Source organism: Ceratotherium simum, chromosome 2 (assembly GCF_057802395.1).
Source record: "Ceratotherium simum simum isolate JZ-2026a chromosome 2, ASM5780239v1, whole genome shotgun sequence".
Taxonomy (NCBI): Eukaryota; Metazoa; Chordata; class Mammalia; order Perissodactyla; family Rhinocerotidae; genus Ceratotherium; species Ceratotherium simum.
The window spans coordinates 30,596,534-30,620,648 of NC_141901.1; the positions used below are offsets into that span (position 1 = coordinate 30,596,534).

Below are 24,115 nucleotides of genomic sequence, written 5' to 3' on the forward strand. Positions count from 1 at the left end.
TCCATTGCCTGTCCTCTTCTTTTTGCTGAGGAAGATTGGCCCTAGGCTAACATCTGTGCCCATCTTCCTCTACTTTGTATGGGATGCCGCCACAGCATGGCTTGACAAGCAGTGTGTTGGTCCATGCCCGGGATCCGAACCTGCGAACCCTGGGCTGCCCTCAGTGAAGCATGTGAACTTAATCACTGCACCATCGGGCTGGCCCCTAAAAAATATTCTTAAGCTGTGTTCTGGGACACAGTGAAGTTACTTGGAATCAGTGTGATCCTTGTGAGGCTTGCTTTTTATCCTTTATTAGGTGTGCCCAGAGCAGCTAATTTTGCCCCACTACTGAGTACCCTTCTGAATACTTAATCCGATGCTCTGTGTATTAGTGAGGTTTTTCTCTACCTGGCTGGTGGAACATGAACTATTCCTGGCCCTATGTGAGTTCTGGGGACTTTTTTCACCTTCTCTTCTTGGTTAGTTCTTTTCTTGGCCTTGGGTAGTTTCCTCACGCTGATCAGTACGGGGACCTCTGCGGTTCTCTTTCTGTGCAACTCTCTTCTTCCCCATGCTCAGCCTTGCAGACTGTCATGATCATACACTCCCCAATCTCCCAACCTGTCTCCTCAATGCAGGGTGTCTGCTGCACCCCACCTAAGGCTTCCTCGCTGCTCTGTGACCTTTCCAGGCAGTAAGATGGAGCAGTTGTAAGGCTCGCTTCATTTATTTCCTTCAGGGATCACTGTCCTGAGCTGCCTGATGTCCAGTGTCTGAAAATTGTTGTTTCATGTATTGTATTTGGTGTTTTCAGTAGCTTACAGCACAGGGTAAATCTGGTCCCTGTTACTCCACCTTAGCTGGAAGCCCATTGATTCCTAGTGAAAATGAACATTTTTTTTGTATGTTCTTTAGTCTTATGTTCTCCTTTTTACTCTGAGTCTTTTGGTACTTTTGCCAGATTATAAAGATCTTACTGGCAGGCCCCGATCATTTCTCCCTTGGAGTCTCCTTATGAGAGTAGCTATTGTTTGGCTTAAAAGGAGAGAGAAGATGTTATTTAAAACTATGACAACACTATTTACATAAAGAAAAGATTGTGTGTGTAGAATATCCACTTGCCTTCAGCCCTACCCTGGGTCAGTCCGTCTTTACTCCACCACCAGAGGGATCTTCCTAAAAGTGCACATTTGATCGCGGCACTCCCTGGGTAAAACTGCCGATGGCCCACCCCTCCTTACATGGCCCATCAGGCCCTTCTGGATCAGACCCTTGTTTCTTCAGCCTCGTCTCCTTCACCTCCTCGCACACCATGAGCCCTAGTGGTCCTGCACCACCGGCTCCTCTTCCTCTGCCGTGTGTGTTCCCTCACATCCCAGACTTTTGTACGTGCTGTGATACTGTGCTCCTTGGAGGGTTCTCCAGCTTCATCATCCTTAGCCAACTTTCCCTCACCTTCCTAGGCTGAGTTTGGTGCTTTTCCTTTGTTTCTCTTGCCCCACAAACTTATATCTGTAGCATTTAATAGGTTGTATTGTTATTATTGGTTTGTTGCTTTCTTTGCCCTTCAGACTCTTAATGTCCCTGAGCAAATGGCCTGCCTGGCTGTCTTCCTTTCTTCCTTCTTTCTTTCCTCCCTCTCTCCCTTTTTTCGTTTTTGAAATCTCCATTGATTATGTTGGATGTGAGCCTTAGACTATAATTGATGATAACCTTTCTCCTTTGTTGAAATTTAGCATTACTCCCATAAAACAATTATTTTCCCTATTTCTCTCCCAATAGCACGTTGCTCCTCTGAGGGCGAAGGGGAAAATGAGTTAGATATAAGGAGAATGTGTAGCACACTTCAGGACGGTGGGGAGACCAGAGTAAAGGATCTTAGTGAAGGTTGTGAAGTTATCAAAGGTGAAACAAACGCTTGTCCATTGCTTGTAAGCAGGTGTAAGGCTTTATGCAGTTAGTACTGAATACAAGTGGGTTACCTTTTTAAAAAAATTTCTGCTATGTGCAAAGTGCTTTTCATACATAATTGTATTTAATTATCAAAAACATCTTGAAATGTAGCTGTTATTTTACTTAGCTGACAAATGAGGAAGCAAACTCAGAAAGGTTAAATAGCTTGTCTAAGGTATTATGTCACTAGGAAGTGTAAGAGCTGGTCTGTTAGGCTTTGAAGCCTGTGACTTTCTTACTCAGCTCTGCCTCTTGAAGCAAGCAGGGGCTTAGGGCTTGTCAGGGTTCTGATGAGTGTGTCTTTGCTCATATGGCTATCTTATAAAAACTAGACACTGGGCCTGCTGAGGGGTGTGAAGTGAAGGCGGGAGGCCAGGCGCCTGCCCTTTGTTTCTTGTCTTTTATCCAGGTGGACACCTGCTTGGGTCACGTTGTGAAGGAGGGTGGTATAGAGGAGGACAGGGTTAGACACAAGGCACGTGTTTCCCAAGAAATACTTGTAGCACTACGTGGTGTGGTGGACAATCTTATTCTGTGATTGCTCTTGTAGTATTAGGGCAGGAAATGTATATTTTTTACCCCTTCTCCCTCTGCCCTCCTAATTCCAGGAGGGTAAAGGAATCCCATTTTCCCTAAAGCAATATTAACTTGGTAGAGACCCACTTGGACTCCTTGTTAGTTTTTGTCAGGGACATTTTTAATGATCTTTTTATGATATATCAAAAGACCTTTTCTGTGAAGGTAAAGGATGATAGAATGAGACAGGAAAAATCTCAAGAGACCAGCCAGTCAATTGAATTTTCTCTGAGAGTTGAAACCTTGAAATAGTCCTCAAAGCTAATTGCCTATCCATTGTTTACCAAGGGAAAAAAAAAAATCTCAAGAAAATAAAACTTCCTATTCTTAGTAAATAGTCCAAGGTTTTGCAGTGATCCTCACTTGTTACTTCCTGTCTTCATCTTGTGTCACATGGAAGCCAGCAGCGTTTCACTTTTGCCAGTTTAATATTTCTTCGTGTGTTTGGAATGCAGTATACTGTTCCATGAATTTCTTCATGCCGGTTAATGAATCGGTACTTACTTCCTCTTTAGGCTCTAGTTCCCCTCTTGCATTCTAGAAATGAAGTTTAAGCCGCTCATGGTTGATCCCGCCTTTGGAAAACTGTTTCATGTTAATCGTACTCAACAAATTCAAGGATGGGGAAGAATTTATACCTGGTTTAAGAACTGATGCTTGTTTCCCCTCTAAGTACCCTGTTTCCGGTATCAGTATAACTGGGAAACAAGTTAATTGTTAAAGGGTTGTTTTGGTGAGTATAGAATCAGGGAAAGACAAAGTGAGTTGAGTTTAAAAGACAATTTAATTTAGACCCCTTTTGTTTTTTTCTGTTATTTATTTATTTATTCTTCCCCCCAAAGCCCCGGTAGATAGTTGCACATCTAGTTGAACATCCTTCTAGTTGCTGTATGTGGGACGCGGCCTCAGCATGGCCGGAGAAGCGGTGCGTCGGTGCGCACCCGGGATCCGAACCCGGGCCGAGTGCGCGCACTTAACCGCTAAGCCACGGGGCTGGCCCTAGACCCCTTTTGAATGTGAAAAAATTATCCTTTCTGAAGGAACATGACTATTTAGTAATTTATTTAGAACTTACTAACTTCCTGTTTTAGAAGTAAATTCTTTGAAGGCAGAGACTGGCTCTATACTTTTTTTCCTTAGTAATGAATGTGGAATGAATGAATCAAAGCACTTTATACCTCTGGTCTTTGTAGAAATAGAGCATCTCCAAATGTCACTATCAAACTGTCCTTGCCTATAGTTCATATTGATTTTTATCTGCCTACTCCCGTCTTTTCTGAGATTTGTACTGTGGGTAGATGCTTGTGTTAATTTCTGTTGCCATTTCATTTTGCTTCTGGTCAGCCTTGCTGCTTATCGGTTTTAAGAAGAGAATGCTTCTTCCTGTCAATTGTTTGATTCATCTTATATGTATGTTCAGATATTGACCCTAATATTTATTTTAAATTAGATCCATAAGAGCAAATATCTATTTCTTATATATTTAATTCTTTACATTCAATTCTTTCGTCGTCGTTGGTAAAAGAGGCATTACTTAGCTTTTCTTTTAGGTCTAATTTCCTAAACCCTTTCGTTGTTCCCTGGACCATCTCTAGCGTCTCTAAGTTGTGTAGGCTACAGTCGGAAACAGTATTTGAAAAGAGAATTGATGAGCATTAGAAAATAATTATCTTATGATTTTGAGATAATTAAAATTGCTTAGTGATGACTTTTCTTTGGGTGAGTTAAAGCCATGCATGTATATAAGCTCTTAAATGCTAATTGTTTGGCTATTGTGTGTAATTTCCCTAAGGACTGTGCTTTCTTACTGTATACATGAAAGCATATGTGCACATATATATGCATATTTATACACATATACATATATAATATTCATTTCTCAAAACTCGCCTTTTCTAACGGACCTTGAAATGAGGTATTGGTCTTAAATCCGTGACAATTAACATGAGAGGGAGAACAGGGCTGCTGTTTAGCAATAAGCTTTTATCTCTCTTCCAAGTGTAACCCTACCATTTCTTTTATTTTCATTTAAAATGCAGGCTGTTTCTGTTTTTAAAATTGGGCAGTGTATTCTGTTTGAGTGTTGAATATGTTGAGGTGTATGGTAATACGTCTTAAATCTAGTCTTCTGTTTTACCCAAAGGAACGGAGGGATGACATCGCCACCATGGAGACCATCAACAATGGCAAGTCCATCTTCGAGGCCCGCCTGGACATTGACGTTTCCTGGCAGTGCCTGGAGTACTATGCAGGCTTGGCTGGATCCATGGCTGGTAAGCCCTCGCCTGGCCTTCTGTGAGCAGCTGACAAGGAGGCAGAAGAGCAAAGCCTAATGGTGAAGGGTAAAGATTTGGGTTTAAGACAGGCCTGGATTAAAATTCTAGGTTCATCACTCTCTGCTTGGGTGACCCTGGGAGTTACTTTATCTTTCCTATTTAATGGAGATAGTAATCCCTATCTCCTTGATTATTATAAGGCTTAAATGAGATAAGGTATATGAAGCACCTAGCCTGGTACCTGAGCTTTAGACCAAGTTGTTGAGAAACCAGTTCTTGTAAGAATCAGTGAGTGCATCATATTTACTAGTTTTACCTATTTAGCAAGAAATTTTCTTTGACTATTTATGAAGTTTACAACAGTTCATGTTGGATGGCTTAGCAGGGTCCAGGAGGGCTGTGGGGAGCCAGAAGTCTGAGGTTTTGGGGTCCTCAGACTCTTCTGCTATTGAGTCTCCCATCATTTCCATTTCATTTCATCTAGGTTACCTATTGGACGCTCAGTAGATTTTTGGAAAATTATATTAAGTTGAATGGACATGGGTTTGAAGGCTAGATAGGATTCTTTATGTGGAGAGAATGTGCAGAAGCAGTGTGAGAATGACTAGAATGAACAAGAGAGTGGAGACGAGGGGAGCCTGCTGTACTGGGAGCAGCAAGGAGGCTGCTCGACTGGAGTACAGGGGTTGGTGAAGTCTTAGGAAAGCAGTACTGCATTCTTCTTGACTCCTCTCTTCCCCTTAGGTGAACATATCCAGCTCCCAGGCGGATCCTTTGGTTATACCAGAAGAGAACCACTCGGCGTGTGTGTGGGCATAGGAGCGTGGAACTACCCCTTCCAGATTGCCTGCTGGAAGTCTGCTCCAGCTTTAGCTTGTGGTAAGAATGAATTATTCCTCCACTGGTGAGCCATCCATTCTCCTTCCCTCACCTCCCTCTCCCCCGACACGTATATTTCACATCAGAAGGGGCCTGCGTTGGCCATACAGAGCCTCAGAGGGCATGGTTTCATTCCTGCCCTGCCCCTTAGGAAGCTTACTGTGTAGGTCATGCACACAGATCATGTCTGTATATTCCTGTTTTTATTTATCTAATTTATTTTTGTTTGTGGAGAGGAGAACATTAATTTTGATATTGGAGGTCTTATTTTTTTTACTGTCAAATCGAATTAGATTTGTGCTACTCGTAAGTTCTCTTCCTTTCTGGGCAAGAATTCTGGACATGAACTTCCGTGTAGAGGTAGCCCAGAAGTTTGACTCTTAGAAAGCAGAAGACAAACTTCCTCCCTCATTTGTGTCTTAAGAGAGATGATGAACAAGATTTCCATCAGAGAAGCTTTGGTTGATTGACTTAAAAAGTTTTCTCATCCTATTTAAAGAGAAGAATCTGTGGGAAAAGATGATTTATTATATCTCAGAAAAAAACTGTAAGGTTAAAAAAGCATTACTATTATGACACTGTACTGAAACGTAGCTTTTTTCTTTTTGCCACTTCATGTTCTTCTTCGTTTTGCATATTCCTGTGTGATAGAGGAGAGGTAGAATTAAGTCACTAGCTTTGGGGACTCTCATCAAATTAGTTAACTTTTCTGGTCTTCAGTTTCAACTTTTATAAAATGGGGCTAATCACACCTTCTTCATACTGCTGTGGCGAGTGCCAAATGGGATGATCCATGTGAAAAGGTCTAGATGTGCAAGCATAAGGTGTCAGTGGTTGAGACCGGGCAAGTGTGTGGCTTGGGGTCTGTTTAATGAGAGAAACCAAGGTGGGAAGAACAAGATACCTTCACTTATTAGTAACATTTTTGGCCCAGGATTTGATGGGGGGACAGGAAACAGTTGGAGTTGTTCTTGACTTGTCCTCTAGCTCTGTCCTCAGGGGATCACCAGTCTTAGAAAGTCTTTCTGTGTTTGTGTCTTGGGTTTATCCAGGTAACGCCATGGTCTTTAAACCTTCTCCCTTCACGCCTGTGTCTGCACTGCTGCTGGCTGGAATCTATACCGAGGCTGGTGTGCCTCCTGGGCTCTTCAACGTGGTGCAAGGAGGGGCTGCCACAGGCCAGTTTCTGTGTCAGCATCATGATGTGGCCAAAGTCTCCTTCACTGGAAGTGTGCCCACTGGCACAAAGGTGAAGATAAACCCAGTATAGGTTAACACAAATGGCATCTAGATACGGCAGTGTCAGGCCTACCCAGAGTATGTGTTGGAGGCTTATCTTCTGATCTTACCTACCTTGTTCTGGGAGGGGTCTATAGGTATTATTGGGCAAAGGGCTGAAGTGTACTTTAAAAGTGTGAAGGGGGGAGGGGAACACACTGGGGATGATTGGCGCAGCAGACTGGTGTTAGGCCCGGTGGGGATGGAAGTCATCATTTCCTCCCTGTGTCTGAGAGTGCAGGGCCCAGGCGGCCACTTCTTTTGTTTGATGACTTACCTCATCTATAGCAGCCACCTCAGAAAGAAGAGTGTTTTCTCAGTTTATTTCAGATTCATTGTTTTGATCTTAATTTGTGCTCTGAGCACTGGCAGCCTTGAACACAGGAACAGTAATTCAAAAGAGTTTCTGCCCATGACTGTCAGGTGAATTGACAGTATTTTTAAAATGAATTCCCTCTTCAGAATGTCAAGTGCAGTTCTGTGGACTCTCTTTAGTGTCCCAGAAAAGAATATTTTAATTAATTAATTAATTTATTTATTTTTTTCTTATTTTTTTTCCCCCAAAGCCCCAGTAGATAGTTGTATATACGTCATAGCTGCACATCCTTCTAGTTGCTGTATGTGGGACGCGGCCTCAGCATGGCCGGAGAAGCGGTGCGTTGGTGCATGCCCGGGATCCGAACCCGGGCTGCCAGCAGTGGAGTGTGTGCACTTAACCGCTAAGCCACGGGGCCGGCCCAAGAATATTTTAAATAGACGAAGGGCAGAGTGTATTGAGAAGAACAAGGCTTCATAATTCAAGATGACTGTGGAAGCTCAGGGTCTAGTTAACCTAGCATGTCATCTCATTTGTGTTAAACTTCTTCTGAATGCTTTTGTTCTTGTTCTATAAGATCATAGAGATGTCAGCTAAAGGAATCAAGCCTGTCACCTTGGAACTTGGAGGCAAATCTCCACTGATCATCTTCTCAGACTGTGATATGGAGAATGCTGTGAAGGGGGCACTGATGGCCAACTTCCTCACACAAGGCGAGGTGTGTACTTGTCTGGGGAAATAGTTTAAAAAGAATCTCCACCCATTCATCCAACAGCCTGTTTTAAAGTTTTTTATTTAGAAATAATTGCAGACTTACAGAAAAGTTGCACAAATAATACAGTGAATTCCCTTTGAACCTTTGAACCAGGTTCCTCAAATGTTAACATTTCGTCACATTCACTTTGTCTTTCTGTTTATCTGTCTATGTGTACACATGCATATTAAATTTTTTCTGAACTGTTTGAAAGTTGCAGGCATAAGATTCCTAACCTTGAAATACTTATGTGTATTCCCTGAAAACAGGCGCATTCTCGTACATAAGCACAATACACTCAGTAAAATCAATAACTTAACATAGTAATATTACTCAATCCACAGTCCTTATTCACATTTTCCTATTTGCTTGACTAATATCATTTAGTAGAGAGAACAGTTTTTTTTTCTGGTCCGAGATCTAATCCAGGAAGATACAGTACATTTAGTGTCATGTCTCTTTAAATCTCTTTTACTCTGGAACAATTCTTCAGTCATTCTTATCTTTCAGAACCTTGACAATTTTTGAAGAGTACAGGTCATTTATTTTGTGGAATATCCCTCATTTTGGGTCTGTCTGGTATTTCCTTTTGATTAGATTCAGGTTATGCATTTTTGGCAAAAACAGCACAAAAGCAGTGTTTTGTCTGTGTTAACTTTGATCACTTGCTTAGGTTGTGTCTTGACTGCAAAGTTACTGTTTCTTCCTTTGTGGTTAATAAGTATCATGGAGATAGTGCGAGACTATCCTGTTCTCATCAAACTTTCACCCACCACTTTTAACATCCTTTGATGATTTTTGCTGGAAACAGTTTTTATTATGGTGGTCACCAAATGGTGATTTTGCAATTCTGTTATTCCTTCTACATTTATTTATTTCACTATCTATTGTAAGAAAGAACTTTCCCTTCTCCCTGTTTGTTTTTCATTAGTTTATTTATGTCAGTATGGACCCATAGATTCCTATTTTATTCTGTGGGTTATAACCCATTACTATCATTATTTATTTTGATGCTCAAATAATTGCAGATTTTGCTAGTGGGAGCGCCTTTCTGTGACCTTTTGATATATCGTTATTCTTTGAGCACTTTTTTACTTCCTGGCACATGTCTAGAACAGCAAGGTATTCTAGACACATCTTGTACTCTTCCTGGCCAAGCTCGGAATCAGCCATTTCTCTAAGGAGCCCTGGTTCCATTTGGTGGTAAACAGTATTTCAAAACCAAGATCTGGGTGCCAGGTATATTCATTGCTACTGGAGTATCACTGCTTCTAGGCCCTCTCAAAGGCCAGAGCTAGGAAATACGTTTGCATATGTGTATGTACGTGGATAAACACACACACACACACCCCCCCATACACATCTATTTCTGTATCTGTCTATATTAATAACCTCAAGTTCATACAGATATTTCCAATCATTCCAATACTACAGAGTTTATTTTAGCCTCCTCCCTTTCACGTTTATAATTTCCTTCTCTGACAGAAATTTGGCTTCCATTATCCACAATATATGTATTTAATTGCTCAATCCCATTTATAATAGTTTCAGATTTGTGAACCTACACCTCTGTGAAAAATAAGCCTTCTGACTAGAGTTCAAAGACTTTCAGTTCTTTTTGTCTTTAGTCTGAGGGGTATACAGTCATACGTTGCTTAACGACGAGGATACGTTCTGAGAAATGCATCGTTAGGTGATTTCATCATTGTGTGAACATCATAGAGTGTCCTTACACAAACCTAGATGGTATAGCCTGCTACACACCTGGGCTATATGGTACTAATCTTATGGGACCACTGTCGTATGTGTGGTCTGTCGTTGACCGAAACATCATCATGTGGTGAATGACTATAGTTAAAATTCTACGTTCATAAGTTACTTGGGTTAGTTCTTCTTTTGCCACCCCTGCAATATGGTTATGATATTCATTTTAAATAACAAATTTGTTTCTATGTGTATTTCATTTTGGGTTTATTTTCCCCCATCCTGGCTTATTTTAAAAATTTATTTATGTTGATTAGGTGAAATACTAACATGGTTCTAAATGTCAGAATTTTACAAAAAAGGCACACAGAAATGGCAGTCCTCCCCATTCCTTCTACCCCAATCCCATTCTCTTTCTTCTCACCATTCCTATCCACGTCCTGTACGTAGCCAACCTAATTTGTTTCTGATTTTCCTGCCTGAGTTTCTTTTTACACAAATGAGCAAGTACTTGTATATTTCTTATTTCCCCTCTTTCTTACTCACAAAAGATAGCTATTAGAGGCACTCTTTTGTGCTTTGCTTTCTTCACCTACTGTATCCTGTAAATCACTCCATTTCATTTCGTAGAAAACTTCTTCATTCTTTTTTACAGCTGCATGGTATAATTCATTGTGCAGCTGTTATAATTTATCCAACTACTCTTTTGTGTGGGCATTGAGGCTGTTTCCAGTATTTTGTGATTACAAACAGTGCTGCAGTGAATAACCTCATGCATGTGTATTTTCATATTGTTGGCGATATACTTTCAGAGTAAATTCCTAGAAGTGGTAAATGTATATGTAATTTTTTGTGGCCATTTTTTGTCGTAAAATATACATAACATAAAATTGACCATGTTAACCATTTTTAAGTGTACAGTTCCGTGGTATTAAGTACATTCACAGTGTTGTGCAGCCATCACTACCATACATCTCCAGAACTCGTCATCCTACGGGATCGAAACTCTGTACCCATTAAACAATAACCCCGTTCTCCCTTTCTCCCAGTCGCTGGTAACCACTATTCTGCTTTCTGTCTATATAAATTTGACTGTGCTAGGTACCTCATATAAGTGGAATAATACAGTGTTTGTCCTTTTGTGTCTGGCTTATTTCACTTAGCAGTATGTCTTTAAGGTCCATCTATGTTGTAGCATGTAGCAGAATTTCCTTCCGTTTTAAGACAGAATAGTATTCGGTTGTGTGTGTGTACTACATTTTCTTTATCCATTCATCCACCAGTGGGCATTTTAGGCTATTATGTCTTTCAGCTGTTGTGAATAATGCTGCCAGGAACATTGGGGTACAAATATCTGTTCAAGTCCCTGCTTTCACTACTTTGGGCTGTATACCCAGAAGTGGAATTGCTAGATAATATGGTAATTCTGTGTTTAATTTTTTTAAAAACTGCTGTACTGTTTTCTACAGCAGCTATATCATTTTACATTACCACCAGCAATGCACAAGGGTTCCTGTTTCTCCACATCCTTGCCAATATTTGTTATTTTCTGTTTTTTTGATAGTAGCTGTCATAGTGGATGTGAAATGGTGTCTCACTGTGGTTGTGATTTGTATTTCCCTAATGATTACTGACATTGAGTGCATATGTAATTTTGTAAGATTGTGCCAAATGCTCCTCCAAATGGGTTGGACCAATTTGTGTTCCTGCCTGTTAACAATATATGTGTGCCTATTTCCTCGCGAGGTAAGAAATGGTATTTCATTGTAGTTTTAATTTCAATTCTGTAATTATGAATGAGATTGAACATCTTTTCTAGGTGTAAGGACGACTTACGTGTGTGTATGTATGTACATTGTCCATACTTTTTGTCCAGTTTTATATTGAACATCTGGTCATTTCTCTCAATTTTTTAAAGTTTTCTTTTTCTTGTTCACATATAGTAAAGTTCACTTTTTGATGTATTATACTATTATTTTTGACTTTCCCTCTATTTTTGTAAGTTATTTAAATATTACTGATACTACCCTTTATCTGTGATGCACATTGCAAATATTTTCTTCCAGTTTGTCAATTGTCTTGGCTTCGTTTAGGGTGTTTTTGTCAGGCAAAAGATTTTTGATTTTATTTCGTCAAATTCATCATTCTTTTTCTTTCATTGCATCTAGATTTTGAGTACTAGTTAGAAAACCTTTTCCTGCCCCTAGGTTATAGAGGAATTCACCTGTATTTTCTTTCGGTAATTGTCTGGTTTGATATTCTGTATTTAGATGTCTGAAACATTTAGAGTTTATTCTTGTGTTTGATGTGAGATTTGTATCTTATTTTCCGCCAGTTGTTCTAGCACCATTTGTTACTAGTTCATCTTTGCTCCAGTGGTTTGAGATTCTACCTTAACCGTAAACTGAATGTCCATGCGTTCTTGGATCTATTTCTGGATTTTCTTTTCTATTCTACTGTTCTGATAGCATTTGAACAGTATTTATGTTCATGTTTATGAAAGGGTCTAAATAGTCATAATTTGTGATTTTAGAGACAGACATTGACTCTGAAGTGCTTCGGGTTTTTATTAGGCTCAAGCCGTCAGTTTTTAATCTATTTTTACGCTTCACTCCCCTCCCACTCTCACTTCCTACTCCTAAATATGCAGCCAAATTGAGCAGCTGATATGAGGAACTAGGAGAAGTCCTGTGGGTCATATGGATCTATTAATGGCCTTAAGAAAATTTAACCAAACAAAAAGATATAACTTTTATCTCAAAGGGCAGACAGTTTGTGATTGCAGAGTGGTAAGTCCACAATTACACGTGTGGTCCTATTCAGTATGGGGATAATTTTGAGAAATGGGACTAACCTTTTAAAAAAGTATACTGTCTCTTTTAAATTTAAAGCTATTGGGTTTTTCCCCCTTTCCCATTTTTCCTCCTTACACACATATAAATTTTTGTCTGTCCTTTAGGTTTGTTGTAATGGCACAAGGGTATTTGTGCAAAAGGAAATTCTTGATAAGTTTACGGAGGAAGTGGTGAAACAGACCCAAAGGATAAAAATTGGAGATCCCCTTCTGGAAGATACGAGGATGGGTCCCCTGATCAACCGACCACACCTGGAGCGAGTCCTTGGATTTATTAAAGTGGCAAAGGAGCAGGTGAGAAAGTGGAGATGGGATGGGGCGAGGAGCTGGGGTAAATCCTCCTAAGTTCCTTGCAGTATGCCCTTTTCATGTTAATATCCACTTGGCTCTCTGTGTGCTAAGCAGTGTTCTGCTTTATATTTGCACTGGAGAGACTAAGTACAGTAGTCTCCCCTTATCCGCGGGGGATACGTTCTGAGACCCCCAGTGGATGCCTGAAACTGCGGATAGTATCAAACCCTATGAATGCTGAGTTTTTTCCTATATATACCTGAGTTGCAACAGCACAACTAGCATGAATTTCTTTTTCCGTTTTCATAATTTCACAGATAGGACATTCGTTCTTACCATAGATCTTAGCAACGTCAGTATGTGATTTTTTTCTTTCCTTATGAAGTCAAGAACTTTTACCTTTTCACTTAAAAGAAGCACCTCGTGGCTTCTCTTTGGTATATCAGAATTTCCATCATCACTACATTTGTGCTTTGGGGCCATTATTAAGTAAAATAAGGGTTACTTGAACACAAGCACTGCTATACTGTGACAGTCGGTCTGATAACCGGGAGGGCTACTATGTGACTGATGAACAGGTAGCGTATACAGTGGATACTCTGGACAAAGGGATGATTCACGTCCTGGGTGGGATGGAGCAGGACCGTGTGAGATTTCATCATGCTGCTCGGAATGGTGTGCAATTTAAAACTTATGAATTATTTATTTCTGGAATTTTCTATTTAATATTTTTGGACCTCAGTTGACTGCGGGTAACTGAAATCAAGGAAAGTGAAACCACAAATAAGGGAGGACTGCTATATGCATTTGTTCAGGACACACTTAACATTTCAGAAATGCATTTGAGGGTTGTATGTTTAACATAAAATATACATCATATTTTTCTTACATTTTTTTGTTTTTTGACAGGGTGCTAAAGTGTTGTGTGGTGGAGACCTGTATGTACCTGAAGATCCCAAATTAAAGGATGGATATTACATGAGACCTTGTATATTAAGTATGTCCTCCTCTTGTTTGCTTTTATTTTATTTATTTATTTATTTTTTTGTGAGGAGATCAGCCCTGTGCTAACATCTGCCAATCCTCCTTTTTTTTTTGGCTGAGGAAGACTGGCCCTGGGCTAACATCCGTGCCCATCTTCCTCCACTTTATATGGTATGCTGCCACAGCATGGCTTGCCAAGCAGTGTGTCATTGTGCACCCGGGATCCGAACTGGCAAACCCCGGGCCACCGAAGTGGAGCACATGCACTTAACCACTTGTGCCAGCGGGCCGGCCCCTCTCTTGTTTGCTTTTAAACAGTTTGAATTAAATGTCAGATATGAAAGAATATTTATAAACTATGTATATGTGTAAAGCAAGGGTTGGCAAACTGTGTGTCCCCACTACCCAGATTTAAGAGGTAGAAATTACCTTCAAAGGTACCTCCATTACCTTTGAAGCCTCCTGTGTGCCCGCCCCTCCCCTTGGATGACAATGTGTGTTAGTTTACCTGGGACTCATTGGGTATTCACCTGTTTTTTTGGAAGCAAGGAGCTCAAAAAAATGAAAGTGCGTGTTTGATTAAAAATTAAGTCATGGGGGCTGGTCGAGCAGTGCAGTGGTTGGGTTTGCATGCTCCACTTCGGCGGCCCATGGTTCACGGGTTCGGACGCTGGGTGCAGGCCTACGTACCACTCATCAAGCCATGCTGTGGCGGTGTCCCACATACAAAATGGAGGAAGATAGGCATAGATGTTAACTTAGGGCTAATCTTCCTCAGCAAAAAAAAAAAAAAAGAAAAGAAAAGAGGAATATCGGCAAAGTCTGTTAGCTCAGGGCCAATCTTCCTCACCAGAAAAAAAAAATTGTCATGAATTTCATTTCTTAAGAAAGTTAGTAAAGAACGTGTTTTTCTTTGAGCCATAGGTCACCTATATAATAATAATTTGTCAATGTTAATATTTTTAAAAATTATGTAATTTAATAATTTTTAGCACCTCCTTTCAATCTTAAAAATCTCCCAATTTGAACAATCAAGTATATGGTCATCCTTCTGTCCTCAAACGCGTTTGCTTCACTCCTACCTCAGGGGGGACTACTGTTCTAGACATGGTTGTTGTCATTCTCGTGCTTTTCTCCATCATTTTATAATGTATGTTAGTACCCCTATAAAATACTGTAGTTTTGTAGGCTTAAAAAACTATAGTTTTAAATTATACACTTAGGGCCGGCCCCCTGGCTTGGCGGTTAAGTGCGCGCACTGTGCTGCCAGCGGCCCGGGTTCGGATCCCGGGTGCGCACCGACGCACCGCTCCTCTGGCCATGCTGGGGCCGCGTCCCACATACGGCAACTAGAAGGATGTGCAGCTATGACAGACAACTATCTGCTGGGGCTTTGGGGGAAAAATAAAAAAAAAAAAAAAAAAAAAAATCTTTAAATTATACACTTATACTATAATATTTATAAAATTATTATAATTACTATTATAAAATTAAAACAATGGTTATTAATTATAGAAGAAAACTATATATAGATTGAATTATGTTGTATAATTCCTTACACCTTATCTTATCGTGAAGGTAGATTTAGCTGATTTTTGTCCCTACGCTGATAAATGTGTCAGTTTTCAACACTTGATATTTGATGCAGTTTGGCCTTTACCCCTTGCCAAGGAAAGATCCACTAAGGTTGAAAAGCCGAGAACCCACCACCCATACTATGGATTAGCTTGTAGTTACTAGATGAATAGGAAAGGTTACAATATATTTTTAAATAAAAAATATAGGTCAAACAATAATTATATCAAATTATCCTAAATCTATTAAAAATCAAATATGTGCATAGTAAAAAGAAAGAATGGAGCATGCATCATAATATTAATAGTAGATTTCACTGGATGCTGAGATTAAAGATGATTTTTATTGTACTTTGTGCATTTCTGAATATTACAGATTTTCTGCAGAGAACATGTGTTTTACAATTAGGAAAACAAGTTATTTTTAAACAAGCTGTGACTTGAGGCAAAGAACAGAGAGCTAACCACCTTAACTTTATTCTAGTGAGTCTGAAAGCCTGCTTTGTGGTCTATGGTGTCAATATCACTTGGAAAACCTGTTAAAAAGGCACATTCCTGGTCCCTGCCCTAGACCCCTCAGTGTAACTCTCAGGGGATGGGACCAAGAGATCGGCATTTTATTTATTTATTTATTTATTTATTTATTTACTTACTTATTTATTTATTTATTTATTTGTGAGGAAGACCTGCCCTGAGCTAACATCTATTGCCAATCCTCCTCCTTTTTTTTTTTTCTCCCCCCAAAGCCCCAGTAGATAGTTGTATGTCATAGCTGCACATCCTTCTAGTTGCTGTATGTGGGACACGGCCTCAGCATGGCCGGAGAAGCGGTGCGTCGGTGCGCACCCGGGATCCCAACCCGGGCCGCCAGCAGCGGAGCGCACGCACTTAACCGCTAAGCCACGGGGCTGGCCCGAGATCTGCATTTTAAAAGGTCCCCAATTCATTTTTATGCACATTAAAGTTTGGAAATGACTTCAGAGTCTAGATCTTTAGATCTTTCATTTAGTTGAAATTTGGGGCCTAAAATACAGTGAGTGTTCTGTGTCAGGCAGGAGCCTTTCCTGTTCTCATGTCTGCTGCTACTTTATCCCCTCGTCTCATTTGACTCTCCAACCTAGAACTCACTGCACACAGAGCCATATGGTATCATCAACTGGTATAAGATAATAAAATATTTTCAGGGACTAATTGGGTAATGAATTGTCTTGAGTAATTTAACATTCTGGCTAACGGTTTTCCTAAAAATTATATGTGGATTACTGGTTTTCAAAGAATTGGAACATAAGGCACTGTCCTTAAACACAACCTAAGAATTACTTAATATTAATTTAGGTATTAATTAATTAATTAAATTTAATTTAGATGTCCCCAAATAACACATGGGTGACCAGTGTGCTATTCTTACTTTGTGTACACAAGCTCAAGAGATTTTAGACTCGTCATCTTGGTAAATATGTGGGTAGCTGGTTTGTAGACTTCAGCTAATATAGAGCTGGTGTTGACGGCAGGGTCGCAAGCTGTTTTTCTGCCTCCACGTTGTTTACGTGTATAACAACCTCACAGGCAACGTGTCTCACTCGGTGCAGTGATTGCCAGCTTTGAGATAAGCTGTCTTTCAGCTGCAGTGCAAATAAATGCACCACTCCCTTGAGAATCACTGGGGCTCGGTATTGGACATCGACATATAAGAGCTTCTTTAGATACGCATATTTTAAAATGTCAAGTGTGAATTAAATCATTTTAGGGAATTAGCCACTTAAAGAAACTTAAGTACATTTTCGTAAAAAGTGAACACCCCCTCAATTATTTCTGTTTGTGTTTAAATATTGGATTTTCTTTTTTTATAATATTGTTTCTAATTCTAATCATATCACAGAGTTATTAAGAAAATGTGGAAAAGTGTAAAAATATTAATCGTGTAACATTTTAACAGAAATTGGGGCAATATCATATGCAGCTTGTATCTTTTTCAGTGAATGTTTTATCATGAGCATTTACTTATTAAATTTTCTTCAAAAACATTACTTTTAGAGGCTTCATAAAAGTTCATCATTGAGATATATATGATTCATGTGATCATCCATTTATTTTGAATGTTTAGTTTGTTGCTGCTAGTTTTCACTATTATAGGTAATATTGTGATGCAAGTCCTTGTATATACATCCCTGTTTACCCGGTTAGCTATTTCCTTATGATAAATTCAGAAAAGTGGATTTAAGCCACAGAATGGCTATGGCTCTGTAATACATGTTAAATACATGTTAAATTGCCATGTAGAAAGGATATTCCAGTTTATATTCACACTGGCAATGTCATATGGACATTTCTTTAAAGCTGTGTGTTTCACTGTTTGCTATGAACAAGATGACATTTTCAAGTGCCGGGAAGAATAATTCCTTCACTGATGTTTGGTTTTTTATGATGTTTGCAGCTAATTGCAGAGATGACATGACCTGTGTGAAAGAAGAGATCTTTGGACCAGTGATGTCCATTTTATCATTTGACACTGAAGCTGAGGTTCTGGAAAGAGCCAATGATACCACTTTTGGACTAGCAGCTGGTGTCTTCACCAGGTATGTGGGGAAGGACACCCCAAGCAGCTTTGAAGAAATGGGGCTGCAGGATCTGCTTGGATATTTAGTTTATCTGGTTCCCTCACTGGAGTTTGCCTCACTGCATTTTCTGTTTGCTTCAGTCAAGTCAGAAGATGCCAAAGTAGCATTTTCTAGTTAGCCCTGAATGGCCAGAGAACACTGCTATTGAGTTTAAATTGAAGTATAAACTTTATTGATGAAAAGTCTACCTTTTTTCATTCTTCATTGGATAACTATTTAAGATTCTAATCTATGTAGAGTATCGAGTTGTTGCCTATTACAAACATACCTGGCAAGGAATTTAGAAACCTGTAAGCATATAAATACTGGGTAGTATTCTTCAAAAACTTGATTGTTAGTGGCTTTATAGTAGTTCTTAGTTGGAATGCATTATAACACATGTAGGCCTCTTATCTATTGTTGTATATTTAGGGTGCTGTTTCCGATTTTAATTATTGTAAGTAATGTGTTTGTACATAAACTTTAACCACTATAATAAAAGCAGAAAGTGATTTGGGAGCGAAATTTCTTTGAAAATGATTGCAGATGGCTTGATTATTTATAAACTTGGATTAGTCTTTGGCTGTAGCAGGCAGTTTTCTAAGACTGCTTTACCCTTGGGATTATGCTGTTTCTTTGGTGATATACAGAGTTAAATTTTTTTGTAGTTTTGTGATCAGGAACCGGGGAAGGAAGACCCAAGCCTCCTTTAAGGACTTGATGTAGTAGCTTCTCAAAGATTGAGGAGCTGCTTTTTTTTTTTTTAGTGGACTTTATTTTTCAGAGCAGTTTGAGGTTCACTGCAAAATCGAGGAGAAGGTGCAGAGATTTCCCATATCCCCCCTGCCCCTACCCATGCATAGCCTCCCCTACTATCAACATCCCCCACCAGAGTGGTACATTTGTTGCAACTGATGACCTACATTGACACATCGTAACCACCCAAAGTGTATAGTTTATATCAGGGCTCACTCTTGGTGTTGCACATGCTGTGGGTTTGGACAAATGTATGAAATGTATCCACCATTATAGTGTCTTACAGAGTGGTTTCACTGCCCTAAAAATCCTCTGTGGGGAGCTGCTTTTCAGATTTGAGGATTGAATGGGTTAAGTCTCTGCTTTTGCTTTGCTTTACGACTGAAATACAGACAAAGGCCAGCACAAAGGAGGGTAACTCCCATACGCTGTTGCTGTTGTATTAAACAGCTTTGTTGGGATAATTCACATATCATACAATTCACCCATTTAAAGTGTACAATTCAGTGGTTTTTAGTATATTTACAGAGTTGTGCAGCTGGCAGCAAATCTAATTTTAGAACATTTTCATCATCTCAAGAACATTCACAGTCACTCCCCATTCTCTCCACCCCCAGTCCCTGGCAACCATTGATCTACCTTCTGTCTCTATAGATTTGCTTATTCTGAATATTTTATGTAAATGGAATCATACAGTATGTGACCTTTTGCAACTGGCTTCTTTCACTTAGCATAATGTTTTCAGGGTTCATTTATGTTGTAGTGTATCGGTACTTTACTCCTTTCTGTTACTGAGTAATATTTCATTGTATGAATAATACTACATTTCTGTCTGTTCACCTGTTGATAGACATTTGGGTTGTTTCTACTTTTTGGCTACACCTGTTGATAGACATTTGGATTGTTTCTACTTTTTGGCTATTATGAATACTGCTCTTGTGAGCGTTTGAGTGTAAGTCTTTATGTGGATATATGTTTCATTTCTGCTGGGTATATACCTTGGAGTGGAATTGCTGGATCTTATGGTAACTCTATGTTTTTTGTTTTTGTTTTTTTTGTGAGGAAGATCTGCCCTGAGCTAACATCCATGCCAATCCTCCTCTTTTTGCTGAGGAAGATTGGCCCTGGGCTAACATCCCGTGCCCATCTTCCTCAACTTTATATGAGACAGAGCATGGCTCGCCAAGTGGTGCGTTGGTGCGCGCCCGGGATCCGAACTGGCGAACCCTGGGCCCCAGAAGCGGAGAGCACGCACTTTACCGCTACGCCACCAGGCCAGTCCCAGTAACTTTGTGTTTAACTTTTTGAGGAACTGCTAAACTGTTTTCTAAAGTGGGAGCACCGTTTTCCATTCCCACCAGCAATATATGAGGGCTCCAGTTTTTCCACATCCTAGCCAGCACTCGTTATTGTCTGTCCTTTTGATTTTAGCCATCATAGGGCATGTGAAGTAGTGTCTCGTAGTTTTGATTTGCATTTCTGTGAGTTCTGTTTTCACTTTCTTGATAGTCTCATTTGCAGCACAAATTTTTTTAATTTTGATAAAGTCTATTCTGTTTTTTTCTTTTATCTGTTACTTTTGGTGTCATGTCTAAGAAGTCTTTGTCTAACCCAAGGTCATAAAGATTTATTCCTGTTTTCTTGGAAGAGTTTTATGGTTTTCACTCTGACATTTTAGGTCTGTGCTCTGCTTGAGTTAATTTTTGTATATGGTGTAAGAGAGGGATCTTCCTTTGTTCTTTTGCATGTGGATATTTAGTTGTTCTAGCACTATTTGTTGAAAAGACTATTTTCCCCCATTAAATTTTTTTGGCATCCTATTACTGCTACTTATTTTGTGGATGCTTATTTTGTAGGGTGAGATTGTAAAACTCAAATTCTTATCTATTTTGCCTGGATGGCACAAGATTTTGAAACACATTTTGAAGAAATAAGAATTTGGCAATATTTTGAGACCCTTAGAACTGGCAGTCTAACTTTTCCTGTTAAAGCAGTTGCAAAAGAAACTATGAATAACCAACACAGTTGTTTTCCTTCATAGGGACATCCAGCGTGCTCATAGAGTGGCGGCTGAGCTTCAGGCTGGAACGTGCTTCATTAACAACTATAATGTCAGCCCAGTGGAGTTGCCTTTTGGTGGATATAAGAAATCAGGTGAGGAGATGGGAATTGTCAAAGCAAACCCGGGTCTCTGGCGTTACTTGTCATAATTCAGTCCTTATAGACCAGGTTCCTAAACCTGTTTGTATATCAGAATCACCTGGGGAAATAATATAGGTTCGTGGTCCTCCCCAGGCTCACTGCATCAGTCTCTGGGGATGGAAGCCAAGCATCTTTTTTTTTTTCAAACGCTCTCCAGAAGGTTCTCATGTGTAGCCTGGCTTGTGAACTGCTGATATACACCTCAAAAAGGTTTATCTTGTGGGTCAGATTACTTTTTCTTCAGTCTGTGATCATTGTAAGCATAAAACCACTCCTAGAGGTTCCATACCAGGGTGCTCATCACCATCCACTGTGGAGTTTGTAGATTCAGTTGAGGTGAAGTGTCTCTAAAGTAATATCTCAGAAAGGGTATATTAATTTGTTTTCTCTATTATGCCAAATTAGTAAAAATCCTTTAATCTAACATCCAACAATCAATTATAGTCATTATTATTACACTAGATGGCATGTAGGAATGTTTTCCTGAAGCCACTGCCCATTCATTTCATTCGTTCAGTAATGACAATCAGACATGTTACCAAAATATGGCAAATTTATAAGTCTAGCATATTAGGAGGAGACTTGAAGCATCAGGAATATAGCCATTACTTTGAGGTTCTTTCTTTGGAGTTTGTTGCCTGTCAGTATTCACTAATTTCTCATACTCTTCTGTATGGAAATTGGTTTGGACCTTGTAGAGGCACCATTCTAAGAGTCAGACCTCTCTTCGCAAATATTTGTGACCATCACAGTGTTGGCAAACATATAAACCCTGATGAATGCTGATGAGATGGTGGGTGTTAATGTGGCAGTATTATCTGGTATATTGTTTAGTATTATCCTGGCATTCCCTAATCATACTCCACTGATCATCCTCGTCCCTGTTGGGTACCCAGAGGAGCTGTACACACAGGCCCAGATGCAGAGTGGGAACCAGGGCACTGTTCTATTAACACATAACCCTCAGTGCAGGGAATTTTTGTTGAGAATCTGCAGCTTAGGCCTCGGTGAGGCCTCCTCGGCCAGCTTCCCCTCCCTCAAATCTGAATCTTCAGGTCCGTGCTCACAGACATGGCTACACAGGATGAGAGAGAGACAGAAAGAAGACCAGACCTGCAGAGCAGTACCTGGCCTAATATGCCCAGCCAGCTCTGTGTCAGAGGACTTGGGAAGGAATAAAAGACAACGAGGCCTTGCCCCGACCTTTGTGCATGTCACCTTTTGAATGGTGCTCCTTAGGGGTATGCCTTTTTGGGGACTGGGCCTTGCCCTGAAGAGGCGGAGCCTACCTAACCCTGGGGCAGGGTGCACAAGAGAGGCCAAGCATGAGATGCTGTCCTTTCAACATGTGACTAGCATTTGGGCAGTGTCTGGGACTTGGAGTAATCTCAGGGACCTGCACAGTCCCTCCTCCGCGTGAGTGGCAGGGTGTGAGTAGCAGGCTGCTCTTACAGGTTTAGTGCAAGACAAGCTTAATAAGCCTATTATGTAGAGTTAAGTTTTAAGTTAACACCAACTTTCAAAGGCATCGGGTTGATTGTTGTAGAGACTGCTTTAAAGCTTGATAAGAAAATCTGGGGCCGGCGACATGGCTTAGCGGTTAAGTGCGCGTGCTCTGCTGCTGGCGGCCCGGGTTCGGATCCCGGGCGCGCACCGACGCACGGCTTGTCTGGCCATGCTGAGGCCGCGTCCCACATACAGCAACTAGAAGGATGTGCAGCTATGACATACAACTCTCTACTGTGGCTTTGGGGGAAATAAATAAATAAAGAAAGAAAATTATAAAAGAAAGTCTGAACATGTTCAGACCTCAACCTAGAGTGGTAAATACCTGAAGTTAAGATTCATATTGCTAAGAAATGAGACCTGGATGTTTCCCTCTCCCTATCCCCAAGAGCCAGAGGGTCACTTTTCCCATTTCTAATTCCACAGATAATATATGCAATTGAGGCCTTTATCCCAAAACTTTTGGGTGCTGTGTTCTTCTCCAGCCCTGAGAAGCAAAGGCTGTCTTTGAAGATCATGGTGGTTTTTCAGACTATTGGCGGTGGTGGCTCATCCTGACCCCTTCTCTTCCTTTCAGGGTTTGGCAGAGAGAATGGCCATGTCACAATCGAATATTACTCACAACTAAAGACTGTGTGCGTGGAGATGGGTGATGTGGAATCTGCTTTTTGAAAACGTGCAGTGGAGCCAGTCAACATGGCCAGGCTGTCGACTAATGAGAAGCAGCTCTCGACAGAGGCAGTGCCATTTAAAATCCGTGCCATTTTAAATCCAGAATTTTGGTCAGTCAGATTAAGAGAATGGTTCAGTGTTATTCTTCATCGCTCAATCATCTTCCTAATTGAAAATGTGCATAAGTGCCTTTTAGATACTAATCAAGAAAGTTGTGATTTTCCTCAAAGCAAATTTCTGTGAAATCTTTAAGAGCCAGTAACACATTTCTGGAGGACAGAGAGAGGGACCGGGATTATACTTCTTCCACAGATTTGACCCACTGACGACATTCATTCTCTAGCTTCCTTGAGAGAACTTATTCCTTTAGAGGGCCCTGGTGGAATCAGGAGAGATGATTTCTGCTCCCTGACATTTTTTAAGCTTTCTCCCCTTGTCATTCTATTGAGAAAGCCGACTGTTGGGATAGAGGGGATTAGATAGTGGACGGGGTCAGCTCTGTGTGAATGTTGACTTGTCAGAGTGAGCACTTGGTTTCCATCCAGTGCTGCGGGGGAGGAAGCCTGTCTCCAGTCCTTGAACCACAGCATGCTCTCTTGTGACAGAACAGTGACCTTTTAAATGTACACGTTATTTGTTGGCTACTGTAGTATACTGATGTTAAATAAATCACAGTTAATCCTTTCAGTTTGATGTTTTGAAACTAAACACATCTCAAGGTTATAGTAGGACACAGGATAGGGCTGAAGTTAAACATACAAGGCAGAGGACTTGACCTTCTTTGCAATAACTCCACAAGAGTGAGCTCTGGTTGCTGCCATGAACTTCTGATGGCGCATGTAAACGTTTAGGCTCCATGTTCTTGCTCACCCTATAAGCACCCTGTCCTTGAGGAGCTGTCAGACCACGGTGACTTTTCAGACTGTTGCTGTGCCCACACTCTGGCCCCTTCTCTTCCTTT

The 24,115-nt window shown here is 40.3% G+C and overlaps 1 protein-coding gene across 2 annotated transcripts in view; it reads left to right on the forward strand.

Moving 5' to 3' along the window:
* The window catches only part of ALDH9A1 (aldehyde dehydrogenase 9 family member A1), a 29,821-nt gene extending 5,980 nt beyond the window's left edge, over positions 1-23,841 (forward strand). For both annotated transcript variants that reach the window (XM_004424848.3, XM_087440066.1), the window contains exons 3-11: positions 4,655-4,784; positions 5,532-5,666; positions 6,719-6,915; positions 7,838-7,978; positions 12,678-12,866; positions 13,773-13,860; positions 17,856-17,997; positions 20,816-20,928; positions 23,060-23,841. In XM_004424848.3, coding sequence (XP_004424905.2) covers positions 4,655-4,784; positions 5,532-5,666; positions 6,719-6,915; positions 7,838-7,978; positions 12,678-12,866; positions 13,773-13,860; positions 17,856-17,997; positions 20,816-20,928; positions 23,060-23,154 — 1,230 coding nt within the window. In that variant the 3' untranslated portion in view covers positions 23,155-23,841. The remainder of the gene's footprint in view (positions 1-4,654; positions 4,785-5,531; positions 5,667-6,718; positions 6,916-7,837; positions 7,979-12,677; positions 12,867-13,772; positions 13,861-17,855; positions 17,998-20,815; positions 20,929-23,059) is intronic.
* The last annotated feature ends 274 nt before the right edge of the window (positions 23,842-24,115 follow it).